This window comes from Dicentrarchus labrax, unplaced genomic scaffold, assembly GCF_905237075.1.
Source record: "Dicentrarchus labrax unplaced genomic scaffold, dlabrax2021, whole genome shotgun sequence".
Lineage (NCBI taxonomy): Eukaryota > Metazoa > Chordata > Actinopteri > Moronidae > Dicentrarchus > Dicentrarchus labrax.
Window position 1 is genome coordinate 32,232,690 of NW_026136720.1, and position 22,374 is coordinate 32,255,063.

General features: G+C 38.8%; 1 protein-coding gene across 8 annotated transcripts in view; it reads right to left on the minus strand.

Moving 5' to 3' along the window:
• Positions 1-918: 918 nt before the first annotated feature.
• Positions 919-22,374, minus strand: part of LOC127353423 (protein NLRC5) — a 36,378-nt gene continuing 14,922 nt past the window's right edge. For 4 of the 8 annotated variants that reach the window (XM_051382638.1, XM_051382637.1, XM_051382636.1 and 1 more), the window contains 39 exons: positions 22,233-22,322; positions 21,823-21,873; positions 21,668-21,691; positions 21,321-21,404; positions 18,932-19,015; positions 18,637-18,726; positions 18,111-18,191; positions 17,901-17,984; positions 17,376-17,459; positions 16,954-17,043; positions 16,664-16,711; positions 16,550-16,579; positions 16,348-16,431; positions 16,172-16,255; positions 13,526-13,615; positions 13,296-13,355; positions 12,637-12,720; positions 12,413-12,496; positions 11,463-11,552; positions 11,280-11,345; positions 10,925-11,008; positions 10,664-10,747; positions 10,386-10,472; positions 10,206-10,265; positions 9,444-9,527; positions 9,231-9,314; positions 9,064-9,147; positions 8,605-8,679; positions 8,369-8,452; positions 8,092-8,175; positions 6,485-6,583; positions 6,258-6,341; positions 5,716-5,799; positions 4,464-4,547; positions 4,280-4,363; positions 4,081-4,158; positions 3,814-3,897; positions 3,177-3,260; positions 919-3,004 (listed from right to left, as the gene is read on the minus strand). In XM_051382638.1, coding sequence (XP_051238598.1) covers positions 2,923-3,004; positions 3,177-3,260; positions 3,814-3,897; positions 4,081-4,158; positions 4,280-4,363; positions 4,464-4,547; positions 5,716-5,799; positions 6,258-6,341; positions 6,485-6,583; positions 8,092-8,175; positions 8,369-8,452; positions 8,605-8,679; positions 9,064-9,147; positions 9,231-9,314; positions 9,444-9,527; positions 10,206-10,265; positions 10,386-10,472; positions 10,664-10,747; positions 10,925-11,008; positions 11,280-11,345; positions 11,463-11,552; positions 12,413-12,496; positions 12,637-12,720; positions 13,296-13,355; positions 13,526-13,615; positions 16,172-16,255; positions 16,348-16,431; positions 16,550-16,579; positions 16,664-16,711; positions 16,954-17,043; positions 17,376-17,459; positions 17,901-17,984; positions 18,111-18,191; positions 18,637-18,726; positions 18,932-19,015; positions 21,321-21,404; positions 21,668-21,691; positions 21,823-21,873; positions 22,233-22,322 — 3,055 coding nt within the window. In that variant the 3' untranslated portion in view covers positions 919-2,922. The remainder of the gene's footprint in view (positions 3,005-3,176; positions 3,261-3,813; positions 3,898-4,080; positions 4,159-4,279; positions 4,364-4,463; positions 4,548-5,715; positions 5,800-6,257; positions 6,342-6,484; positions 6,584-8,091; positions 8,176-8,368; positions 8,453-8,604; positions 8,680-9,063; positions 9,148-9,230; positions 9,315-9,443; positions 9,528-10,205; positions 10,266-10,385; positions 10,473-10,663; positions 10,748-10,924; positions 11,009-11,279; positions 11,346-11,462; positions 11,553-12,412; positions 12,497-12,636; positions 12,721-13,295; positions 13,356-13,525; positions 13,616-16,171; positions 16,256-16,347; positions 16,432-16,549; positions 16,580-16,663; positions 16,712-16,953; positions 17,044-17,375; positions 17,460-17,900; positions 17,985-18,110; positions 18,192-18,636; positions 18,727-18,931; positions 19,016-21,320; positions 21,405-21,667; positions 21,692-21,822; positions 21,874-22,232; positions 22,323-22,374) is intronic. The other 4 variants (XM_051382639.1, XM_051382642.1, XM_051382643.1 and 1 more) reach the window with 4 other exon arrangements.

A 22,374-nucleotide genomic window follows, 5' to 3' on the forward strand; every position in this document is an offset into this window, starting at 1 on the left:
ATTAAAATGCTCAAAGAGGAAAGTTCCATTTTTTCCAAATACAGATATTCATTACAGTATTGAGTGAGTACCATTGCAGTTACTATTTCCATAAAAGATTGTTAATGTTTTTAATGATATTAAATTAAAGTTTGATGAATGGTGTTAAAGCTAGAATGCCCACTATAGTGGAGCAAAGTGAGGCAATTTTATCCTGATAAAAATAATTTATAATTTAATAACTTGAATGTTAGTAATAACTAATAAAGTCATAAAACTGCAACCCAAATGTTTTATTTTTATAAGCTACACAATAAAGGAAGAAAATGGCAAAGAAATAAGAGGTTCCTTATCATGTTAAATAGTGGGTGGAACCCCCCCCCCAGGCTTACAGAAATGGTTTAACCCAACTGCTCAGGGTTCAAACTGGACAAGTGGCCAAAGGGCTCATAATCATGTGAAATTAACGCGTCATTAACACGTCGTTAACACGTCATTAACGCATAGACAACACGTTAACAATGTGTACATTTTTCACGCGTCATTAATGTGTTGTTAATGTGTTTTCTACGTGTTGCGACCGCCAAATATGCGGTCGAAGGGCCAGAAAATAGTAAGAATTCCTTCAGGAACAATAGGGCCTTGCACTGGTCAGTGCTCGTTCCCTAAATATGTAACCAACTCTTAATCGACTCTTAGTTATGTAAACATGGTGGTGTGCAAAACAAACATTGCTACATGTGTAAAATACTGTACCTTAAACGGCTTCTGAAAAATTATAAATTATAAAAATACTATTCAATATACTATCAGAGGCAAACAAATGCCTGTTTTATTTTATCAGGAAATGTTGTGCATGTCTACACTGTTGTTGAAAGGAAGAAAGAAAGTAAGTAAGAAAAAGTGAACTGAAGTGCAAATAAAGGTCAAAACTCAAGATAGTCTTTCATTATTTTATTTATTTTTATTGTCAATAGACATGTCAGTGCATTTCAGAATGAATGAATGTTAATGATAAAAGCAGTTTGTCATGTGAGAACTGACACTTCAACCTGGATACAAACATTAAAAAGCTAAACCACTTGAAGCAGATAGCGCAGAATATCTCTGTGTTAAATAAAATCCAGTGTCTGTAGAAATTAAAATGAAACTGAATGAACTAGAAAACTTAAAAAACAATAAAACATAAAAGAACGAGAGAAAAAACAAGGTCCCCATTTCTGAATGAGTACCTAATTTAAACATTATCAGCACAACAGAAACTAAAGACGACAGTGGTGAGACTGATCTGTAATTGTCTCATTGTAGCGATTCCCCATTTCTGCCATGACACATACACAATTATGTCTTGTTCTATCTAATTAATTATTATCACCTATAATTTAGTCATATAGAAACTTCAAACTTTTGAATAACAGATAAATACAGAACTAAAAAAATAAAAAAAAGAAACAGCAGAAATAAATACGCATATTGGATAGAGACCACAACCTAAACTGAGCATAAGAGCAAATGTCAGAGAGGAGGGGGGGGGCTTCTCCCTCTGAACTCTTCATTCACTGTGAGTTCATGATTTATTGTGTTTTCGCATATGTGGCCTCTACTAAAGACAGTGCTACAGTCTACAGTGTAAAGTGACAGAGTGTCCAAGTCTGCATACACACAGCAACTCATCTTCAGGAAACCTTGTTGGAAACCAAGGAATCCTTCACAACATGGCCTCTAGGTCAATGGCGCTGAAGGGTGGCGGACTGAGTGGAGACAGCAGTGACGCGACTGAACAGGTGCAGCTGATCCTGAAGAATGTGCTCTGTGGGTTGTCCCTCTATATCATTATAAGATATCAATGTTCGTGTTACTGAACAGTATGTACAGTTTGGAACGACCTACGTACAGCTGCCAACAGAAACACACATAGAAAATAGAAAAATAAAGAAGTGTGTCTCAGACAACCTCAAATTAGTGTTTTGTTTCTTCAGTGGTTATTCCGCCAAATCTATTTCTGGTGCATACATGGGAACTTTATGTATGTTATGTTAATTTCTGAATCATAAATTTATTCTATTGATTAAGAATGCTGTAAAATCATTCTTGATGCTTATTTTGATAATTTTTGAATATTCCCACAGCAACTCCAACTTTATCTCAGTTTGAATTCACCATATAGGAACACGGCTGTACTGCAGTTACTGAGCAGCGACTTTATGACATTTTTGTCATATAATTAGATTAGTATAAAGGCAGCCATATAAGGATGGCCGTCTGTGTGTCCTGTCAGCCAGCTGTCTGTCACAGTTGGTGACACGTAAGTTAAGATTAGGGTGTTAATACACCTACGTCAGGATCGCCATACCAATCATAGACCATGGAAAAAGGGATACTGTGTCACCGTGAAGAGTGCAGCAACACCGCTGCACTCAATACGCCAGTTCACCATCGCGACACTAGAGGTCAGTCAGTGCATAGTCATTAATTTATATAAGCATAAAAACAGATGTTTGCTTTCCAAAATATAATACCTTAACATTCATATGTACTTAAATACTCAAGTACTCAATCACTTCCTCAAGCAGCTCTTGAGATTAAAAAAATCTAAATATTTTAGGGGAATACAAAAGGGGATGAGAACTCTATACTAACTTCTACATATTCAAACAATGTACATCTGAAGGAGTCCTCCCTCATAGTGGACCACATAGTGGACCACAGAGTGGTCTTCTAACCCTTCATACTAGACACCAGCTGCTGCAGTCATTGGATACACAACTGATTGGGTTTTTAAGCAAAACATTTTATATGGACCTCTTTTGCTGTCATGCATTTCTGATGGGCTTACTGCAGGGAAAACACATTTTAACTCCACTGAAGCAGTCATTCATCTCTGCAGATTCCCATGAACTGGAATATTGCTTCGCACTGCCACCGTCCAACAATGCATCCACATTAGGTAGGAGAGAAATTCAGCCTCCTGTCTCTCAGACTGAGCCTGTGGGCTTCACTAGGTGGGACTTTGTTCCTCCACAGCCTGAAATCACAGTGGAGGCAAATGTAATATTCTCAATGTTTAAACACATTTTAAAAATCCAAATTAACAAGACATGATGAACTAGCAAAGTGACAGTATTCAGTGTGCTATCAGAAGACAGTATAGGTGAGAAACTAAATCTACAGGTGCCTGAAGGAGCCAAACACTTTACCTGATGAGCTGCAGAGCAGGACACGACTTTAAGGCTCTAACCAGGGCCTCAGCTCCAACCCCACTCACATTGTTTGATTCCAGACTGGGAGAAAGAAACATATTCAGACATGCTGTGTTGTACTAATACCACACTGTAAAAACAGACTTAAAATATACACTGTAAAAACCGGTAGAAGTAAAAATGCTACTTAAAGGTCCAGTGTGTAACACATGTTTTCATTAGAGTATAATCACCTGAAAATAAGAATAGGTGTGTTTTCATTAGCTTAGAATGACTCTATCTACAGAGTAGTCCAGAATGGACAAACTAAGGCTCTGGACATGGTCTTTCATGTTTTCTGTGACCGGCAGTTTCTCCTACACACCTGGAAGGCTGAGTGGTATTCAAATGGTTACAATGTGTAACTTCACTACTAGATGCCATTAAATCCTACACACTGGTCCTCTAAGTGAAAGTATCTAACTAGGAAAATGTGCTGTAAGTATTATTTAATATTAGTCAGAACTTAAATGTATTACATTACTTTCCACCACTGCCTAAATGAATAAAGATTATTGTGTCTGTGTGTGTGTGTGTGTGTGTGTGTGTGTGTGTGTGTGTGTGTGTGTGTGTGTGTGTGTGTTCACAAACTCACTCTATTCTGGTCAGCTTCTGACAGAAAGGGATAACTTTGGCCAACTCCACTGCCACTTTATCCTCACAGTTATTCCACCCCAGACTGGAGACAGAGACAGACACATATGTATAACATTTAGATCAGCGCTGACAAACCGTGCATCAGAAATCAGAATCAATCATGTTAATGTCCCATATTGGCTAATTTACTTTGCTGCCCCTGGCGAATAATGTTTGTTTTAATCATTTGTACTGACAATGTATTATATAATCAGCTGAACCTTACCCCACATCCTGTATGAGCGGACAGTGGGTGAGACTAGCAGCTACAGCACACAGCTCTGGAGTCCCAACAGAGGTCAGACTGACGGACCAAACAGGAAACAGAAAGACATTATTTATCATGAAACTAATAATCAGTAAATTTAGTTATCTATCAGGGTTTGGAGATTCCTAAAACAGTAAGAGGAGCTTCAGAGTCTTACTGAATCTTGGTGAGGTTCTTCATGCACATTATTGCTCTGGACAGACTCACTGACCCTTCATATCCAATACTATTATCTGAAATACTAGAAAAAGACACATGTGCATAAAAAACAGAAACCTAACCGCAAGATTGACAAATGTAAAAAATGTCAGTCAGAGATTTTTAATGTGTGTGTGACTTACTCCAACACAGAGATGCGTGTCAGTGATGGTAGAACAAGAGCCATTCTTGCAGCAGTGAGATCACCCAGACTGTTAGTGGCCATACTGGAGGACCACACAAACACATGTTTTAATTCTGTACTGATGCAGGAGAAAATACTTTCTTCTCTTTAACCACAGTACACACGAGAGAAATAATACAATAACAAATAAGACAAAATTTTAAGATTATATGGAACACTAGCAGTGTGCAGTTGAATCTGGTGCTATATTGCTTTTGGCCCAAAAAAAAAAAAATTTAAAAAAAAAAAACAAAAAAAAAATTTCATATTTATTTTAATTTAATGATGTCAAACTGTCTGCCACTGTTAAAAACTTTTGCACAGAGGGCAAAATGGAAAAACCTTAAGGTAAAAAAAAAAAAAAAAAAAAAATTTAGAATGAAAAAAAAGATATATGTTTAGTGATGGTACTACCAGCCATAGATGTAGCTGCAAGAGATGGCACTTGTGTAGTGGGAAAACCTAACGACATACAATAAGAAATAAATGTGTGTTTCACTCATCTGTGCTGATCTGCTGTTAACAATGGATATCATTTTTAATTAAGAATTTGTTCCAGACAGTTTCCTCTGATTCACAAGAGTTTTTTTAAGGGAGCATGGGGCTGATCTGCCACCAATCTAATTGCTCACGTGCAAGTTTTGCTCTGGGGGACAGCGAGCCAATCTCAATGAGGATAAAGAGAATGCATCAAAAAATACCAGATGTAAACCTGAAGGCTAGATCACCGGATACAGATTGCAGTTTAATACCAGGTGTAAATGAGGTGTCAGATTTTGAGAGAATGTTTGAAGGTGATCAGGGGAAACACTGAGCTGATAAAAATGTCACCACCATCTCCTCTAACTTATAATTGTATGTTTTGCACTTCTATCTTTTGTTTCTGATGTTATGATGCATGGCAACTCCCACCTTGGATTCATCATTCCATAGATTTGATATCCTCTTCTACCAATTATCCAATTGACAATTGCACCTATGCTCGAGGCTGATTATTTATGCATTACAAATCAATCAGTGAGCTCCAGTCCCCTTTTTTTCTTCCCTTATACATAATATAGCTTCTTTAGCCATGCGTACAAGCAGAGCAAATGTAAATGAATATGTGACAGAATTTTACATGTCACCTCTCTTACAAGGTGTTCCATTGATTTTCCAAAACAGCCTCTAAAGGAATGAACTACATATAAGGAATGTCATCATGTCCTTACTGGAGCTCTTCTAGGTGACTACAGCTGTTCAAAGCCTCCAGTAGCTTGTCTCCTGATTCATCGCCTATAAGGTTCTTGGGGAGACTGGAAGACACACACACAAACACAGACATTAAATGTAAAATAAGATGTTTCTGTTTTGTCTCAGGCAGCATCCATTGCTGTCTGCCACAGTGTGTTTTCTGATACTACCACTGGGTGGAGCTAAAGTCAGTAATGTTCAGAAATTCTCTCCATAGTGACTTGATTAGGAGCCAGGAAGCAATTTGCAGCCACAGGACACTGTACAAGATATGTAATACAGCATGTAATTAATAAATAATTACAACCACAGTTTTAGCTAATGAAGCCCATCAGGCTTTGTGGCTGTCAGTCCCTCACTTGGAAAGTAAGAACCAGCTACCAAATGGAAACAGCTGATCACATAAAGAAGGTGATGACACTCCAACAAAATGGTCAGCATGTTTTGAGTGAATGTCACTTTACACCCTATCAAAGCGTTCATCTACCCTTTTTGTTGCCAACAGGGCCTTCCTTCCTACCTGACCTTCCTGAGCTCCGTCCAGACAGGAAGGACTCTGGTCAGCTGCTCTATTCCTCTATCAGCCATCCTCCAGCCCTCCAGCCTGAAACGACACAAGGAGCAACAGATGATCCAGCATCACCGATGGCAATGTTTCTTTTATGACGGACTAAAATAAGGTTTATTACATTTGTTTTATATGCAGCCATGTGTACTTTATATTTTATACAGTGGAGAAGAACTCACTCTATCTCTTCCATTCGTGTGAGTCCCTCCATGGCAGTGAGGAGATCTAACAAACCATTTGCTCCTGATTGCCCCGGTGCTGTGGAAATCTTGTTTATCCTGGCACGCCACACACACACACACACACACACACACACACACACACACACACACACACACACACACACACACACACACAGACTGTACTGTTCAACCAAGAAATCAAATCCCCTGTGAAACTGTCATACTGGTTCCAATCAGTGGCGGACTGGCCATGTAGTCCTACATGCTTGAAAAATGGAGCGAGATCGACAGCCCAAGAGGAAAGGTGGAGCAGAGAGGGAGAGGCTTAAAAAGCTAAAAGCACTGGCCACAAATGCAGCGAAGTGCTGTAAAATAACTGACATGTTTGTCAGTATGGGAGCAGGTAAGACATTAAACACTAGTGGTGACAACAGACACACAACCATAGCCTATCCAGTACGACCAGCTTAATGAGGAGGTTAGTTCCACTTTGTGGAAGCTGATGGGGCTAAAAATGACTTAATAAAACAAATGTTACATTAAAAATAGGATTGGTCTCAAGTTTAGGTGGATGATAGTGTAACCTATTTTATTTCATCTACTACTACACTGTTAAATGTGCAGCCTGCACTTTAAAAGTGTAGTAGTAAATTAAATAGAATAGAAATTATGTTCACCTGCATAATGCAAGTGAACATAATTTCAGTTTATGTGATTTGAGTACAGGTTATTGCAGCAGTAAAGAAACATTTATTTTATAGGGGAAAGAAACAGAAAAAGCTGTGTGTGGGTGCATGTGGAGCCTTTGCTTTATTATTTTACACTCTTACATCAGTAGGCGCCAACCTAACTCACTCTTGGTGTTTTGCGTTAATCGGGTGGTGGTGGCCTGGGATGGTATCAAATATCAAAAGTCTGAATTATTGTCCCAGTCCGCCCCTGGTTCCAATGTATTAAGTGAGGGGATAAATCCATGTAAATATGATATGATGTCTTTACAGACTATATAAACCGCATTGGCATTTGCCATCAAAGTTCTGACCTTCCAACTCATCAGTGAGCAACACTTTACAGGTTATCACTATGAGAGAACTGGGAATTGTAATTTCCCCCAAGGGAGTGTGTGTGTGTGTGTGTGGGGGGGGGGGCAATTATGATAAGCTTCATGTGGAGCTGATGACATGTTGGAATGACGAGCAGCAGCAACGGTGGCTGTAACACGAGCAGCGAAGCAGCCTTTTGGCAGCGACAGTGTCAGCAAATGCATTCTATCATAAATAGACCAGATTATTAGATTGGTGCTGGATATGTGTGTGAGTAAAGAGTGTCAGTATGACTGACGCAGTAAATGTAAAGACGTCCACCAGAAATAGCTTTGCAAACTTAGCTCCACGTTGTGCAGCAAATAAATCCTTAGGGGCCACATAATGAATAGCTATTAACAGGCCATATTATACTTATCACTTGGAAAGGTCAGATTCTGAATACATTTTGATACAAAGGATCTTCCCAAGAGTGAAACCTTATGTCAGAAACTCTCATATGGGATTGGGTACATCCAGTTCTAATGGGACTGCTACAGTAAACCAGATTCTGTTTCTTACTTGAAACTGCGAATAGAGATGATATTCTTTAGTGCTTGTGCTAGACACATCATGCTCTTCTCATTCAGCTGCAAAGAGTCCAGACTTGGGGGTGTTCACAGAATCACACACACACACACACACACACACACACACACACACACACACACACACACACACACACACACAGAAAGACACATTAAGAACTTCAAGACACTATAGAAGCAAGTCCATCTGTATCCAGACACTTTTGCAGACTTCAATCATATGCATATATATATTATAATTTATATATTACCAAAGGCCCTCCAGACTGACACATTCTCCCAGTGCTTTGATGAGCTGCAGCCCTCCAGCCGCTGACCAGGCACAGTGAGACAGGCTATAAAAGACAAATCAAATGATACCATTGTCTCGGTTTCATATGCTCTATGAGATGGTTGAAACACTCTGCAAACCACATTATGTCCATAACTTCCTGTGACATTATCACACCTACTTATAATACTATTATGCTGAATGTGAAATGCTTACTCGAGTAACCGTAGACGGGGCAACACTGTGGTCATAATCTGAGCTGCTGTGTCATCAATCACATGACCTGACAGACTGGTAGAGTAAAAAAGGAAGATTTCACTTCATGAAATTCACTTCAATTATGAATGTTGTGCTGGCTGTGCAATCAAATTAAAACAATGTGAGGTAGAGTTATTATCATGCGTGTCAAAGTAGAAAAAAAGAGCCATGAAATACTGGAATTATTTGCAAGATAACTGGAGAAATGACAATAAGTCTATAGCGTCAATACAAGTGTTTGATGCTTGGCCCATAACTAAAGAGAAAGCTTGATCGTGAATGCTCCCAGGCCACCTGAAAGGCCTATAATGCACAAGACAATTATAGCCAGATAGAATAAACTATTAATGAAGACAGTGAGAGGAAACAAAACGAGAATGCTCCAGACAAGTAATGAAATGTGTATGTGTTGCTCACTTTAGGCACTGAATGGCTGTAGCCTGCAGCAAGGCCTCTGAGAGCTTCTGAACCACAGTCAAACACGGCTCTTTGGAACCAATACTGCAAAAGATCACAGTAGATGCTTGTCATGCTACAACTATAAAACAGGCAATTTGTAGTAGTAATAAAAGTGCAGTTCTCACCCAAGAGACTTGAGATTTGGCAGCAAAGGCAGAACAGAACAGAGGAACTCAGCTCCCTCTATACCCAGGCTGTTGTGAGAAATACTGTGAATAATGACAACAAACATGTTTGTTTTTCCGCTTTGTTTCTTTCATTTTTTCTTCAAATACATCTCTCGTGCACACTGATTGAATGTGAATATTATATTCATACACAAAACAGAGAATACTAACTCTAGCTCTGTCAGTAAAGGACACTTCTGGATAATGCTTGTCATCGATGTAAGTTGGTGCCCCTCTACTGCACAGTCCACAAGGCTGGTGGAGAGGAGAGGAGAGGAGAGGAGAGGAGAGGAGAGGAGAGGAGAGATTAACACCTATTTCCTACAGGACCTGTACAACTGCCAGCAAGTGTTTTTCCTGCTGTCATCAGCTACTTAGACAAATAACATTTGGCTTTACTACTTCCTCCAGAGTTGTTGATTAAATTCATAAGCCTTTGAAACAAAATCTTGTTTATGTATGACAATCTTAACAGTGCAACTTCTGTTTTATTTGTTTTCAAGAGAAAGAAGGACCACTGCCGTGATAATGTGAGATAAAGTTGTGCATTTCAACTGCAGGGGTAAGATAATAAAATATCCCCTCCTGACAAATATTAAGACAAATATAATAATAATTAGTCTGATATAGTACAGACTGGCTTCCATACTAGTTGTGATGTAGTATTGTGATATTGGAGTGCCTACCAATTGTCAGGGGATTTCTAAATTAGAAAAAGTATAATGGCAGAGAGAGCAGCCACTGGCTTGTGAGTCTAGCTTATACTGTACATGTTAAAACCCTCTACAGGAGATGAATGTAAAAACAGCCTTCTAGTACATACATCATTCTGCACAGTGAAGCTCAAACATCCAAGAGAAGGAACAATAAACTAAACACATTGTTAAAGTGGAGGGGGACAGTCATTTAAATATGCAACCTGAGACATATTACCTGACTGAAGTCAGTTCAGTGGACTTCATCAGAGACAGGTGTAGCGTGGTTTGGTGAACTCTGCAAAGTAAATGTGTAGGTATATGGTTTAATGGGGGTAATCTACAGTGAGTGTGAATAGGTATGGGTTTCACTACAACAAGTGTACAGTTGTCCAACATGCTGATTTGCATATCTCACCTGATGGTGTATATGTTACCGTTGAGCTCCAGACAGCGACACACCAAACTAACAGCTTCCTCAGATCTGATCCAACCCTCCTCAAAACTGACAAAGAAGAGAGAGGGTAATGCAGCTCAGTGTTTCAACAATATAATGCAGCACATGGACACTGTTTAATTCAGCTATATGGACAGAAACACAGTAAAAAGCAATATGGACCGTATGATAAGTGTCTTGTTTGATTCTTCTCTTCAGGAGCACACAGCACATGCTACATCTACTGAATTGATTCTCACCTGACACTGATTCCTCTCTCGCTGCTGTTCAACAGTTTCACAAAGTCTTCAATCGAATCCGACTGTAGCAAATTGTTCTTGAATCTGTGGACCAATCACCAAATAATAGTTCCTGATTTTCACATGATGATCACATTGATCATCAAATCACTAATAATGCATGAAAAACTATATAATTTCTGTCTCTTGAGGCTAAAAGTTAGTCAGTTGTTAAACTAAGAATAAGTGAACTAAATGGCCCAGAGTTGGAGGGTTACTTACTCCAGTTTGGTCAGACTGGGACAGGCAGACACGATCTCTGCTAATCTGACCAGATGACCACGTTCCAAACTACTCTCTCTGATGCTGGCAGAGTGGCAGAAAAGATAGGAGGGAATAAAACAAAGTATAAGTCAACATATGGGTAAAATGTATATAGTACCAAACTGATTAATTGAATGTCAGCTGAAACCTTTAAAGTATTTTATAAGACAACAAACAGGGACTTGTTCTAACTGTGAATGCTAACAATAAAACACTGAATTCACTCTGACATTTTGTGGCAGATACATGGAAAACCTCTGCACAATGACATGCTAGTTACTTATACTTTTGAAATTTTGGATTCTTGTCCTACCTCAGAGTTTTTTCACAGCCGTCGTATTGGGTAAACCAGATAAGACACCTCTCCTCTGCTGCCAAACTAGACATAGACAAAAACCTCATTCATTCATTCAGTTTTCCATGCTTTGAACAATTCATTGAATTGATTTTTTCTTTTGGTCCTTTGTTCATTCACTTCCACAATGCACAGACTCACCTCACTTCTGCACCAGAGACGTTACCACATGTACACAGCGTGCTCGCCACTTCCAACAGTCCCTGCTGTGTCAGGTCATTGTTGCTCAAACTGTGGATGGAGACGCATTAAAGACCAGAAATTGTCTGTCTGTATGTGTAATCTGTATTTAACCCATCCACTATCATATCATCAACAACATACGGTAAGTGAGGTATTTTAGAGGAATGGAAAACGTCAGATAACAATATATTGGATTTTTTTAAATAAACATGTAAAGGACCAGTTTGCAATATTTAGTGACATCTAGTGGTAAAGTTTGAAACTGCAACCAACTGAATACAGCTCAGCCTTCCAAGCATGCAGGAGGCAAGGAAACACATTAAAACTGCCAAAGGCCCTCTCTAGAGCCAGTGTTTGGTTTGTTTGTTCTGGGCTACTGTAGAAACATGGCAGTTCAACATGGCGGACCCCGTAGACGAGGACCCTCTACCTCTGTAGCTATCAACAGCTCATTCTAAGGTAACGAAAACAAACAATTCTTATTTTTAGGTGATGTACACTAATGAAAACATTCCTTTGAATATTATATTCCATTTTTGCCAATAGATCATCCTAAATGTTACACAATGGCCCTTTTTATATGAAAAACAAAGCCAATTTTACAGAAGACATTTTGACACGAAACAAGTGTTTATATTAAAATAAATGAATGATTCCATATAGCTGAATCAGTTTCAGAGCCCTAGTGTTGTTCATGCTGGCTCAGAGTCAAACCTTCATGGCTCACTCGGATACTTGAACAGAACAGAGCCATCGTTAATGTTATAAGTAACTTTCAAAAAGTCTGATGTGAAAAAGTTTTATTTTTTATTTTTTATATTTACTGTGTGTTGTGTTGTTCTATACAGCTGCTAAAAGATGAATATAAAACAAAAAATGTGATCAGTGTTTCATAACATATATCTCACATGACGTAGTTGGTGATTTTAAGGTTCGGTAGAGAATCCAAGAAACGCTTCACTCCTTCATCTGCCAGGCGGTTACTTGATAAACTGCAGCCAAAAGAAAAGATGACTCAGCATCAAGTAAATCAGTGCTAGTATGTATGTACAGTATATGGGTGAAAGACTGTGGTGTGTGTGTGTGTGTGTGTGTGTGTGTGTGTGTGTGTGTGTGTGTGTGTGACACATACTCCAGGTCAGACAGGGGAGGACCCTGCTGTAGGATCTCGAGCAATCTGTCCAAGCTGTCACCCTTCAAGTCAAAATGAGTTAACCTGTGACAGACAGACAGACAGACAGACAGACAGACAGACAGACAGACAGACAGACACTACATTAGACACTACATTTGGGTATTAAGTTAGAAAGTCGCAGCCAGCTGTGATGTGTGAAACTATTATTTTGGATGAAAAAGTACTAGTATTTGTTGTGATTAAAAGAACAGACACAAGTAATTAGCACAACTAACACTTCATGATAAGATAATCACCAACTTCCACTTTTTCTTCTGACAATTTCTCAGCTTCTCTGAGTCATGATTAACTACTACTTATGTACGATAAAATAAATGTCTATGGTGACTGATGAAATAGTACACTTAGCAGTTGTTGTATTTTTCTGTTACACACTAAAATAAAAGCAGAGTGAGGATGTTCTCGCCTATTCAATGTTTAAGAAATTGTACATTTGCTTCGGTCTTCAGTTGTGGTAGAAAGCACACAGCACAGTTTTCTGATCATATTTAAACTGAACCACATACACTGGCAGTCAGACTCAACACCCACCCAGGTTTTTTTAAGACATACCAGTAGACAGTGCACTAAAAAAATGTCAAATGCTGATCACCGACCTGCAGCTGGCGTGTTCTGCTTTCACACTCTCAAAATGGAGGAAGGCTTCAGTCTGAGGCCTGAAGAAGAATTCAAAACAGTATTTAACAAAAACATATATACTTATTGCAGTGACATATTTATTATGACGACTACTACTAACTGTAGCCACTACAGAACAAACTGCCTGGATTCAGAAAAAAAGCTAGAACTTCAATTGTGGCACGCTGCATGCAACAGAGGAAAGTACCTGAGCTCCACTGATGTGGCTCGCTTACTGACAGTCAAACAACTGAGCAACATCAGTGCTTCAGCTGTGGACGTGATGCTGTGGCTGACACTGTGGAAAAAGAGGAATCAGTTTCTAGTAGACGAAGCACAGTTAGAAAAAAAAAAGCAATTTCCATCAAAAGCTTTAGCAGTGACACCCAGTTGGTGTTTTTTATTTAAATAACATACCATGGTATCATTAACACTTCATTATGTTTCCCATTTCACACTGATGTCACCGGACTGGATGTATTTCTGAATTGTGGCTTCATCTAAATATTTTCAATAATAACTAACAATACGTGTCAGTACAGTTGTAAAGGACCAGCATGTAGGATTTAGTGGCATCTAGTGGTGAAGTTGCATATTGCAATTGGCTGAATACTGCTCAGCCTTCCAGTCCTCTAGGAGAAACTATGGTGGCCGTGAATCTCACAAAAAATGTGAGAGGCACTATCTAGAGCCAGTGTTTGGTTTGTTCGTTCTGGGCTACTGTAGAAAAATAAATACAAACATAGTGGCATCCGTAAAAGAGGACCCTTCCCTTTTAGGATCATTCTAAGGTAACGAAAACATGATTTTTATATTCAGGTGATTATATATATATATATATATATATATATATATATACATACATACATAAATTACTAATGAAAACATTCCTATGAATATTATATTATTCCATTTCTGACAATAGATTGTCCTAAATGTTACACACTGGACCTTTAAACACTCAGTACACAACCATTTCTATAGACAACTCCTCCATGTGGTTTTCTGTAGATACTCCCAATCACAATTATTGAAGTTTCACACAACAAAACAAAATGAAAGCTGCGTTGGGCGGGACCTCGCACTCTGTGCAACTCGGTGTGTGCTGCGGCCGCCTCACGTGCCGTCATAACACGTGCGGACCACGACATGAAAATCTCACGTAAATCAGCTCAAAATCGCCAGGCAGCAGTTGCTTCCTGTTGCCAGTCGCTATCACTATGAATATTGTCATGTAGACGTGTTCAGGGCGGGACTCTTATCAAACACGTGAAGTTTCATTGGGATTGGACCACGTACGCTGAAGTTATGAGGACGTGTTCAGGGCGAGACTGTTACAGAATATATGAAGTTTATTAGAGATTGGACATTGCACACTGAAGTTATGAGTACTGTTTAATGGAAAATCGGCTGAATTCGACAAGTCGTCACTGGCACGCGGTCTGACGTATACGTCACAAATAGCTCAACTCTTCATCTACAGTTTGTTTTTATAAGACTGTCCAATTTTGAAGTAGATTTGATAAGTCCCCTATTTATCTTGCAATTTAATAGTTGACTTCCTGCGGTTTCCTACAATACTCCACGAACAATACTCCGTAGGAAATATGGTTTGTACATGTGGCTAGTGGGAGTGGAGGGGTGTTTGTGTTTTATCACTTAGAAAAAAAGACCACGGAATTCAAAATGGCCAACTTTGACGGCACGCCACGGACACGCCCTTCAAAGTACAGTCAGAAAATGAACAGCGTTCATTCAGCACCATTGTTTGACTGTACTGACCAATTTTGAAGCAGATCCGATAAATTCCCTAGGAGGAGTTTGTTCAAATACAAGGCGAAAATTCACAGAAAATGACCAGGGAATTCAAAATGGCCAACTTTGAAGGCACGCCACAGACACGCCCTTCAACGTACAGTCAAATAGCACAACTTGTAATCAGCAACATTATTCAAGAGTACTGTCCAGTTTTGAAGCAGATCTGATAAATTCCCTAGGAGTTTGTTTGTTCAAATACAAGCCCAAAAAGTCAAAATGACCACAAAATGGACGCCGTGAGTGAAAATTAAAAGTTAAAATTGCAGACTTCATGTGGGTTTTGGGGCATGGGCCCAAGTGGCTTTTTTGTATGTCTTGGCACGTTACACGTGCCTACCGAGTTTCATACATATCGGCGAAACGCGGCGCCGGGGCTGCTTTTTAAAAATCCTGTAGGGAGCGCTACAACCACGACAAACATGAATTTTGGTATGTGAGCTACAGGCAGCAGCCTACACGTGTCCTGTGAATTTCATATTCATAACTATTACGGTCTCCGCACAGCTAATTATCTTCCACCAGAGCGCCACCCGGTGGCGTGATTTTTTTTCCTTTTTAGGGGAGCTTCAGGGAGCCATGGGCAATCATCCTACCAAGTTTCGTTTTAATCACACTTGCCGACACAGAGATATAAACGTTTGACTTTGAAAGAGCGCCACCTTGTGGCGGTGGCCTCATATTGTTCAAGATTGTGCACGACGCCTAATGAAGACATAAGGAACTATTGACCCAAGGTTGGTGTAAATCGGACATACCAATGTGGAGAAATACCCCACTTCCTTTTTTGACGAAAAATCAACAGGAAGTCCTAATTTTATAACTTATTTTTTTAAATATCAAAATACTTTAAATTACTTTTTTTGCCAGGACAGTCTGGCCTATATAGGGAGCTTCAGCTCCATTCACCGAATGCGTGGATATAAGGTTTTTCAATGTGAAACAACTATATATACTTAAAGAAACCTTTAGTCATTCTCACACACAAAACCATCCACACTGATTATCTCACACGTGTGTGTGTGTGTGTATGGCTTACTTGAGTCTCCGCAGTGACGTCATCTTCGGCAGGACCTTCAGCAGATTCTCAATAGCTGTGTCTGTCAGAGAGCTGTGAGACAAACTGACACAACATACAAGTAAATTCATGTCTACCTGTTTGGTCATAATCCTGAAATAAATCATGTTTGATGGATATAAAATAATGAAACTTACTCTAACTCCAAATGGGAGCGACATTGGACCAGTCTTCTACATAGTGTGGTCATATTATTTGGCAGGAGGCTGCTGTTGTTTATCCTGCAGCACAAAAAAAGGATCATTTTGTATTCATATTATAGATTACATATTATATATATTTGTATTGTATTTTAAAGAGAATTGTGTATGAGTGTTTCTCTTTATCAGCATACTGTACCTGAACATCTTTAGCTGCTGTTTGTCATCGCTAAAAAAAAGAGCACAGCATTAGCTTACTAACTGACAAATGAAAAAGCAGACAGTGGTGTCCAGATGTGTGGAGCTTTTCTACCTTTTGTCAGGGCAGAACTTCAGGGTCAGCTGCTCTCTGCCTCCATCACTATAAAACCAACAGGACACTATCAGATTAACAATGTGCACAACACTAGTTTATAGTTAACAACACCAATGTCCCCCAAGTCACTTAGTGTTTATGACATATATACTGGTATTTTAACAGATAAAAAATGAGCTGTTACACAGCTTCTATCAGCTGTTCTATCTGGCTGCTTGAAACAGGTGCTTACTGTTTAGATTCTCTAATAAAATTAATTATTAATGCCTAAAAAAAACAAAAAGCACCTGATGTGAATTTGTGTTAAGTTGTTATGGGAACACAAAGCACCAGCCAGCATCACCACTCCTTCCATGCTGATCTCGTTGTTCCTGGCACTAAAAAACACACACACAAAAAACAATGAGCCAGGGCGAGGGACATCATTTAGCTCTAAATAAGATATTTATACTGAATAATACCCCAGGGTAGTAATTGCCAGCACTGGCACGTTTTGCCTGGAACCGGTTTGGTGAGAAAACAAATGCCCAGTGTTTGCCAGCTAGATTAGACCAGCCCAGTCTACCACCATCTTTCATTTGAAACACTCAAAACACACAAAATCCTACCAGCAGAGTCACTCATTCTTAATAAATACACTCCCTATTTTGGGGGTTTGTTATCACCAGTAAAGTTTCAGATGTTTTGACACTTTGTGTGCAAGTCTTACTTGATCTCCTGGATGATACTAAGCCGAGGCAGGACCTCCAACAGTTTCCTCAGACCTTTGTTGCCTAAACAGTTACTGGACAGACTGACGGACAAGAATGTGGGGTTCAAATAATGTCAGAGACAAAAACAAGAGTTCAACATAGGTAGAAATAATAAAATAAACTAGGTTTGCATAAAAAATAATAATACATAAAAATAACATTAAACTGCAATTTATGGCCACTGCAGAGACATGATGACTGCTAAAGAGGTACAGTAACTAACAAGAGTAACTATAAACTAGAGATGAATAAGTTTGTTTTTCCAAAGCTGAATTCAACATAGTTGATTTCAGCTACTGGACTGAAATGGGTTGCTACTGCTGACCAACACGTAACATAAGAGGTCAGGAGAGAATAGTATTTTTAGATTTTTTACACAGCAGTATGTACTTCACAGTCTATCTCAGTACAGAGTGTGTTAATGACTTGCTGTTACACGTAATAAAATGATTGGTTTTTGATTATGTTTGTTTGTATCTTACTCCAGCAAAGTGAGATCAGGTGAGGTTCCCAAACTCCTCCACACTTTCTCCAGATCAGCAGGCTGCAGACCACAGCAGCTGAGACTAACAGAGGCAACAGCATCATAATTACCACCAGTAATACCAATATTTAGTAACATAAATGTATAAAATAAAGTTTCCCTTTGTTCCAAAATTGTTCTTTGTCTATTGTTTGTACTTAATACATACCAGAGCAGTTTAGATCTTTTATCTGCAGGTTTTTCTCTCCCTCCAGAGAACACTATAGAGACCTGAATAGGACTCTGTAGTCTGAAACATGAAGAAAATACAGATACAGTTTGGAAGTCAACCCTGGTCCACCATGCAACTTATACAAGATATACAAGCCAGTGCACATACAGTGAGAATGGACAAAGAAGACATCTTGTGTCCAGCAAGAAAACTTGAGAAATGTGCATATCAATAGGGTTATTATTAGAGTTAGGGTTAGAGTTATTTATACTCTTTTGAGGAAATCGCACACATTATTGTTCTAAACTGTTGCAAAACATGTCTGGGAGTTTTTAAGTTACCTACATATGTGGCTTATTATTACTAAACAAACCATACAATTGCAGGCTAAATAAAATTTAAATATGTTGCTGATTGTTTGTAGGAGAGGAATGGTATGATGGTCCTGTCTGATGTGAGTAAATTTGTTAGTGAAGTATGTTTAAGAGGTGTGTGCATTTATGGTACGTATATATGTTTGTACCTGATATGAAGCTCCATCACAGTCGGACATTCAGACAGGAGAGCAGTCAGAATCACCAAGCCCTCCACTGAAGAGCAGCTGTCGTTCAGACTGAGAAGCAACATCTGAACGTCAACAATCTGCTGCTGTTCAGTTCTTATGAATGTCAAACACTGTTTTTGTTAGTATAGCATAACTGGCATATTAGTATTAGTAGTATATTAGTAAAAATGTGCCATATGCAGAATTCATAACTTTATGTCACTCTTATCTTGTGTGCTTTGTGATGGGTAGTTTGGTATAAATCCAGTCTTACATGATCTTTTTGGTGACACTGAACTTTGGCAAGAACTGAGTCAGTGTCCTTAGAGTTTCCACATCCCATTGGCCTCCAGACAGACTAGGGTGGACACACACACACACACACACACACACATATACACACAGAACTATATAAACATTTGTTTTGAATTAATTCACTCGCAGTAGTAGTATTACAAATGATTCAATCTGAATTACAGCCAGGGTATCCACTCTCACTAGCAGTGATAAATGATAGTGCTGAATATCTAATTATAACATGCATAAATGTCAGTTGTGGTCAACCTTGCTCCAGTGACAAAACGGGAAGTAGTAGGAAGTCACATAAAACACATCATCTGCCAGTTACTTACACTGTGAATGCTTGAACTTTGACCACACAGACAAATAAAACAAGAGGTCAATAACTAGCAGTTATTATACTCAGCACTGCATTATTCTCTTTCAGTACGTTGTATCCAGTGGTGGAACAAGTATTTAGATCCTTTACTCAAGTAAAAGTATGCATGTTTGTAAGTGTTAACAGCAAATTTTAAGGAAAGTATCAAAAGCGAAAGTACTCATTGTGTAGAAAAATGGTCCCTGACAGTGTTTCAATATTATATATGATGTTTTGACTTAACATTACTTCAGAGCCCGTCCACCCTAAACGCACACTACGCAAGCTGCGTAGGGCCCTGCAAATTACGCAAGGGCCCAGCCTCCCTCTTGTGTCAATGTTTACAACTTCAGTGAATAGTGGTCAGTGGATAAACGGAACTATCTATCAGAAAAAGAGGAAAAGAACACCATGAGAGTGAATGAGATTCACGCATGAACACGTGTTTGTATGTGCGTGCACGGAACGAAACTCGCACTATCTAGCAGCAGTAAAGTCTCTGGGCACCGGTTCAGACAGCATATGGGCGTGATGGCAAGGTTTAGTTACAGCTCTGTAATGTAAGATGTAAAGCAATGGACTGACATTGACTATTGATTAAATATTGAACTTAAAATGTTGATTAGCTGGGCATCCTGTAATATGGATCCACATATCTCAGTAAACAATAACCATCAAGTATTCAGTCAAGCCATATACAGTATATGTATATATATATATATATATATATATATAGTATTTTATATTTTTAGGTGTATAAAAGGGAATCGGGGTTAGCCAGTTTGAATGGACCTGGCATTTTGTGCAGCCAGAGCCTGTAGGCTTATGTTCACATTGTATAGACAAAGTTAATGTTAGAATATTGTGAGGACTGGACAAATTTCCAGGCAGCAGAGCCCTTTCTACAATGTTATTGTTAATATTTACTTCAATATAAAATATTCTATTCAATAAATATTGTTTATTTATATATATAATGATAAATAAATATAAATAAATAATATATATAATTTTGTTCTGTATAGATCTACTAATTCCTGGATTGAGAGAGGGAGTAAACTGTTTTAAAAGGAGGGAGGATTGTAGTAGGAGTACTGGGTATCAGGTGCCACTGTGTGGCAATGGCAAATAGTTTACATGGCTTACGGGTCAGATAGGAGGACCTTCTAGCACAATTTTTAGGACCCCGGGGAGGTCTGGACCGGCTCTGCATTACTGTTGCATTTTATTGTTGTAGTTCAAGGGAAACCTTGTCGACTTTCAACCAGCTTTATATCATTACCAAGAGCTTATTTACCAGCAAGAGTCCACCAGATGACACATTGTAATCACACAAAGCTGGTCCAAAATCAGTAGAGTTTTCCTTTAAGGTTTAAGATTAAGGAGCTATCAACTTTATATACTGTTGGGGAGTTTAAGATCATATGTTCATAGCATTTCTGTCCAGTGAGAACCACGTAGCTCTAAAAGGTCAGTTTTTCATGAGCTCAGAAAAACAGCACAATGCATTTTGTGACAATGCATTTTCCAGCTAATACAAGAGAGTTTTTAAGTTTTTTATTTAACTTAATATGAAGGAACATATTCTCAACCCATGAAGGAACATTCACATTCACAAGCACCAAATTTGGAGATACGTGGTTTTCACTGGACAAGAAGGGTAAAAGTAACTACTAACTAAAACTGACTGACATGTAGAGGAGTAAAAAGTACAATATGTGCCTCTGAGCTGTTGTATAAATATAAAGTTGTATATAATGGAAATTCATACTTGAAGGTGGAGTAATGTGATTCTAATCCAATAAACCTTTTGTTCAAACTGAATATCGGTGGTTGTACACAGCTCTGGCTCAGTAAATGGGAAAGAGAGTGGATCGGACAGATGGTATTCATATGTCATGGTATTAGATTTCTCCAAAATTGCTTACCCCACCATTAAGTATAGTACTTGAGTATACTTAGTTTAATTCCACCACTGGTTCTATCTTTGGTAAAGCTCACTTACTCCAGGACAGACAAGGCAGGGCAACGTGCCAATGACTCTGCAAGTATTTGCATCTCAGGTGTGCTCCATTTCTGGTTCAACAAGCTGGAGAACAAATAGTACCACAGGATTATCAACAATAAAAAAAGTGCTAAACATCGAAATTGAAAACCATGAACTGAATCAAATTCAAGTCAATCGGCACATAAACTGAACTGACTGAGTTCACACATTCAGAGGCTGTTTCTGGTATGTGAACCTTGTTAAGAGCCATTTTACTTCAAAGGAGGAGCAAAGTTCAGGAAACTGGCTATGTTAGTAAAGATTTGGAAGGTGATCAACATTTGATAAGAGTGTCATTGTCTTACCTGATTGTAGGTTCAGACTTATGGCTGCAGAGGGGAATTCAGGAATATAAATGGTCAGTATGTGCAGAGTTCATTTGATGACAATGTTATTCATAGACACCATATGTTAAATTACTTTTATTTACTCATAATGTTTATCCAACCATTTAACTCACCTGTTCAAATCGAAGTTTTGGGAGAAAGTTACCGTCATTTCCTTCATCCCACTGCAAAAAGATACAAATCTACATTGTATGACAATGTTTACTTGCTTACTTGTTCAAATAACCTAAAACTTTTATTTAGTGCCTTGGAGGTCTATGAAGTAAGTCTGAAGGTTACATATGACTGAGAAAATACTTTGGATGCAGAAAATGCTGACCAAGATGATGTGTGCAGTCCATACATTGCAGTCAAATGCTAAAAGAATGTCAGTGAGCGGAAAATAAACCCCAAATTGACATAGATTCCATAACAAAGAGCCTGTGGCGATGTATGGCTGTATGGCCTCTGTGTTAAATCATGTAAAAATATCGATGCCTGTAACTTAGTTGGTGTGTGACTGTGTGTGTGTGTGTGCTCATACTCTGCGTGAATGTGCTCGATGTTCAAACATGAAGACATCTTCCCGATGAGATAGTCCACTGCTTTCAGAGAGCTGTTGTTTCGACCCAGCCTGCAAGGTGCACACACACACACACACACACACACACACACACACACACACA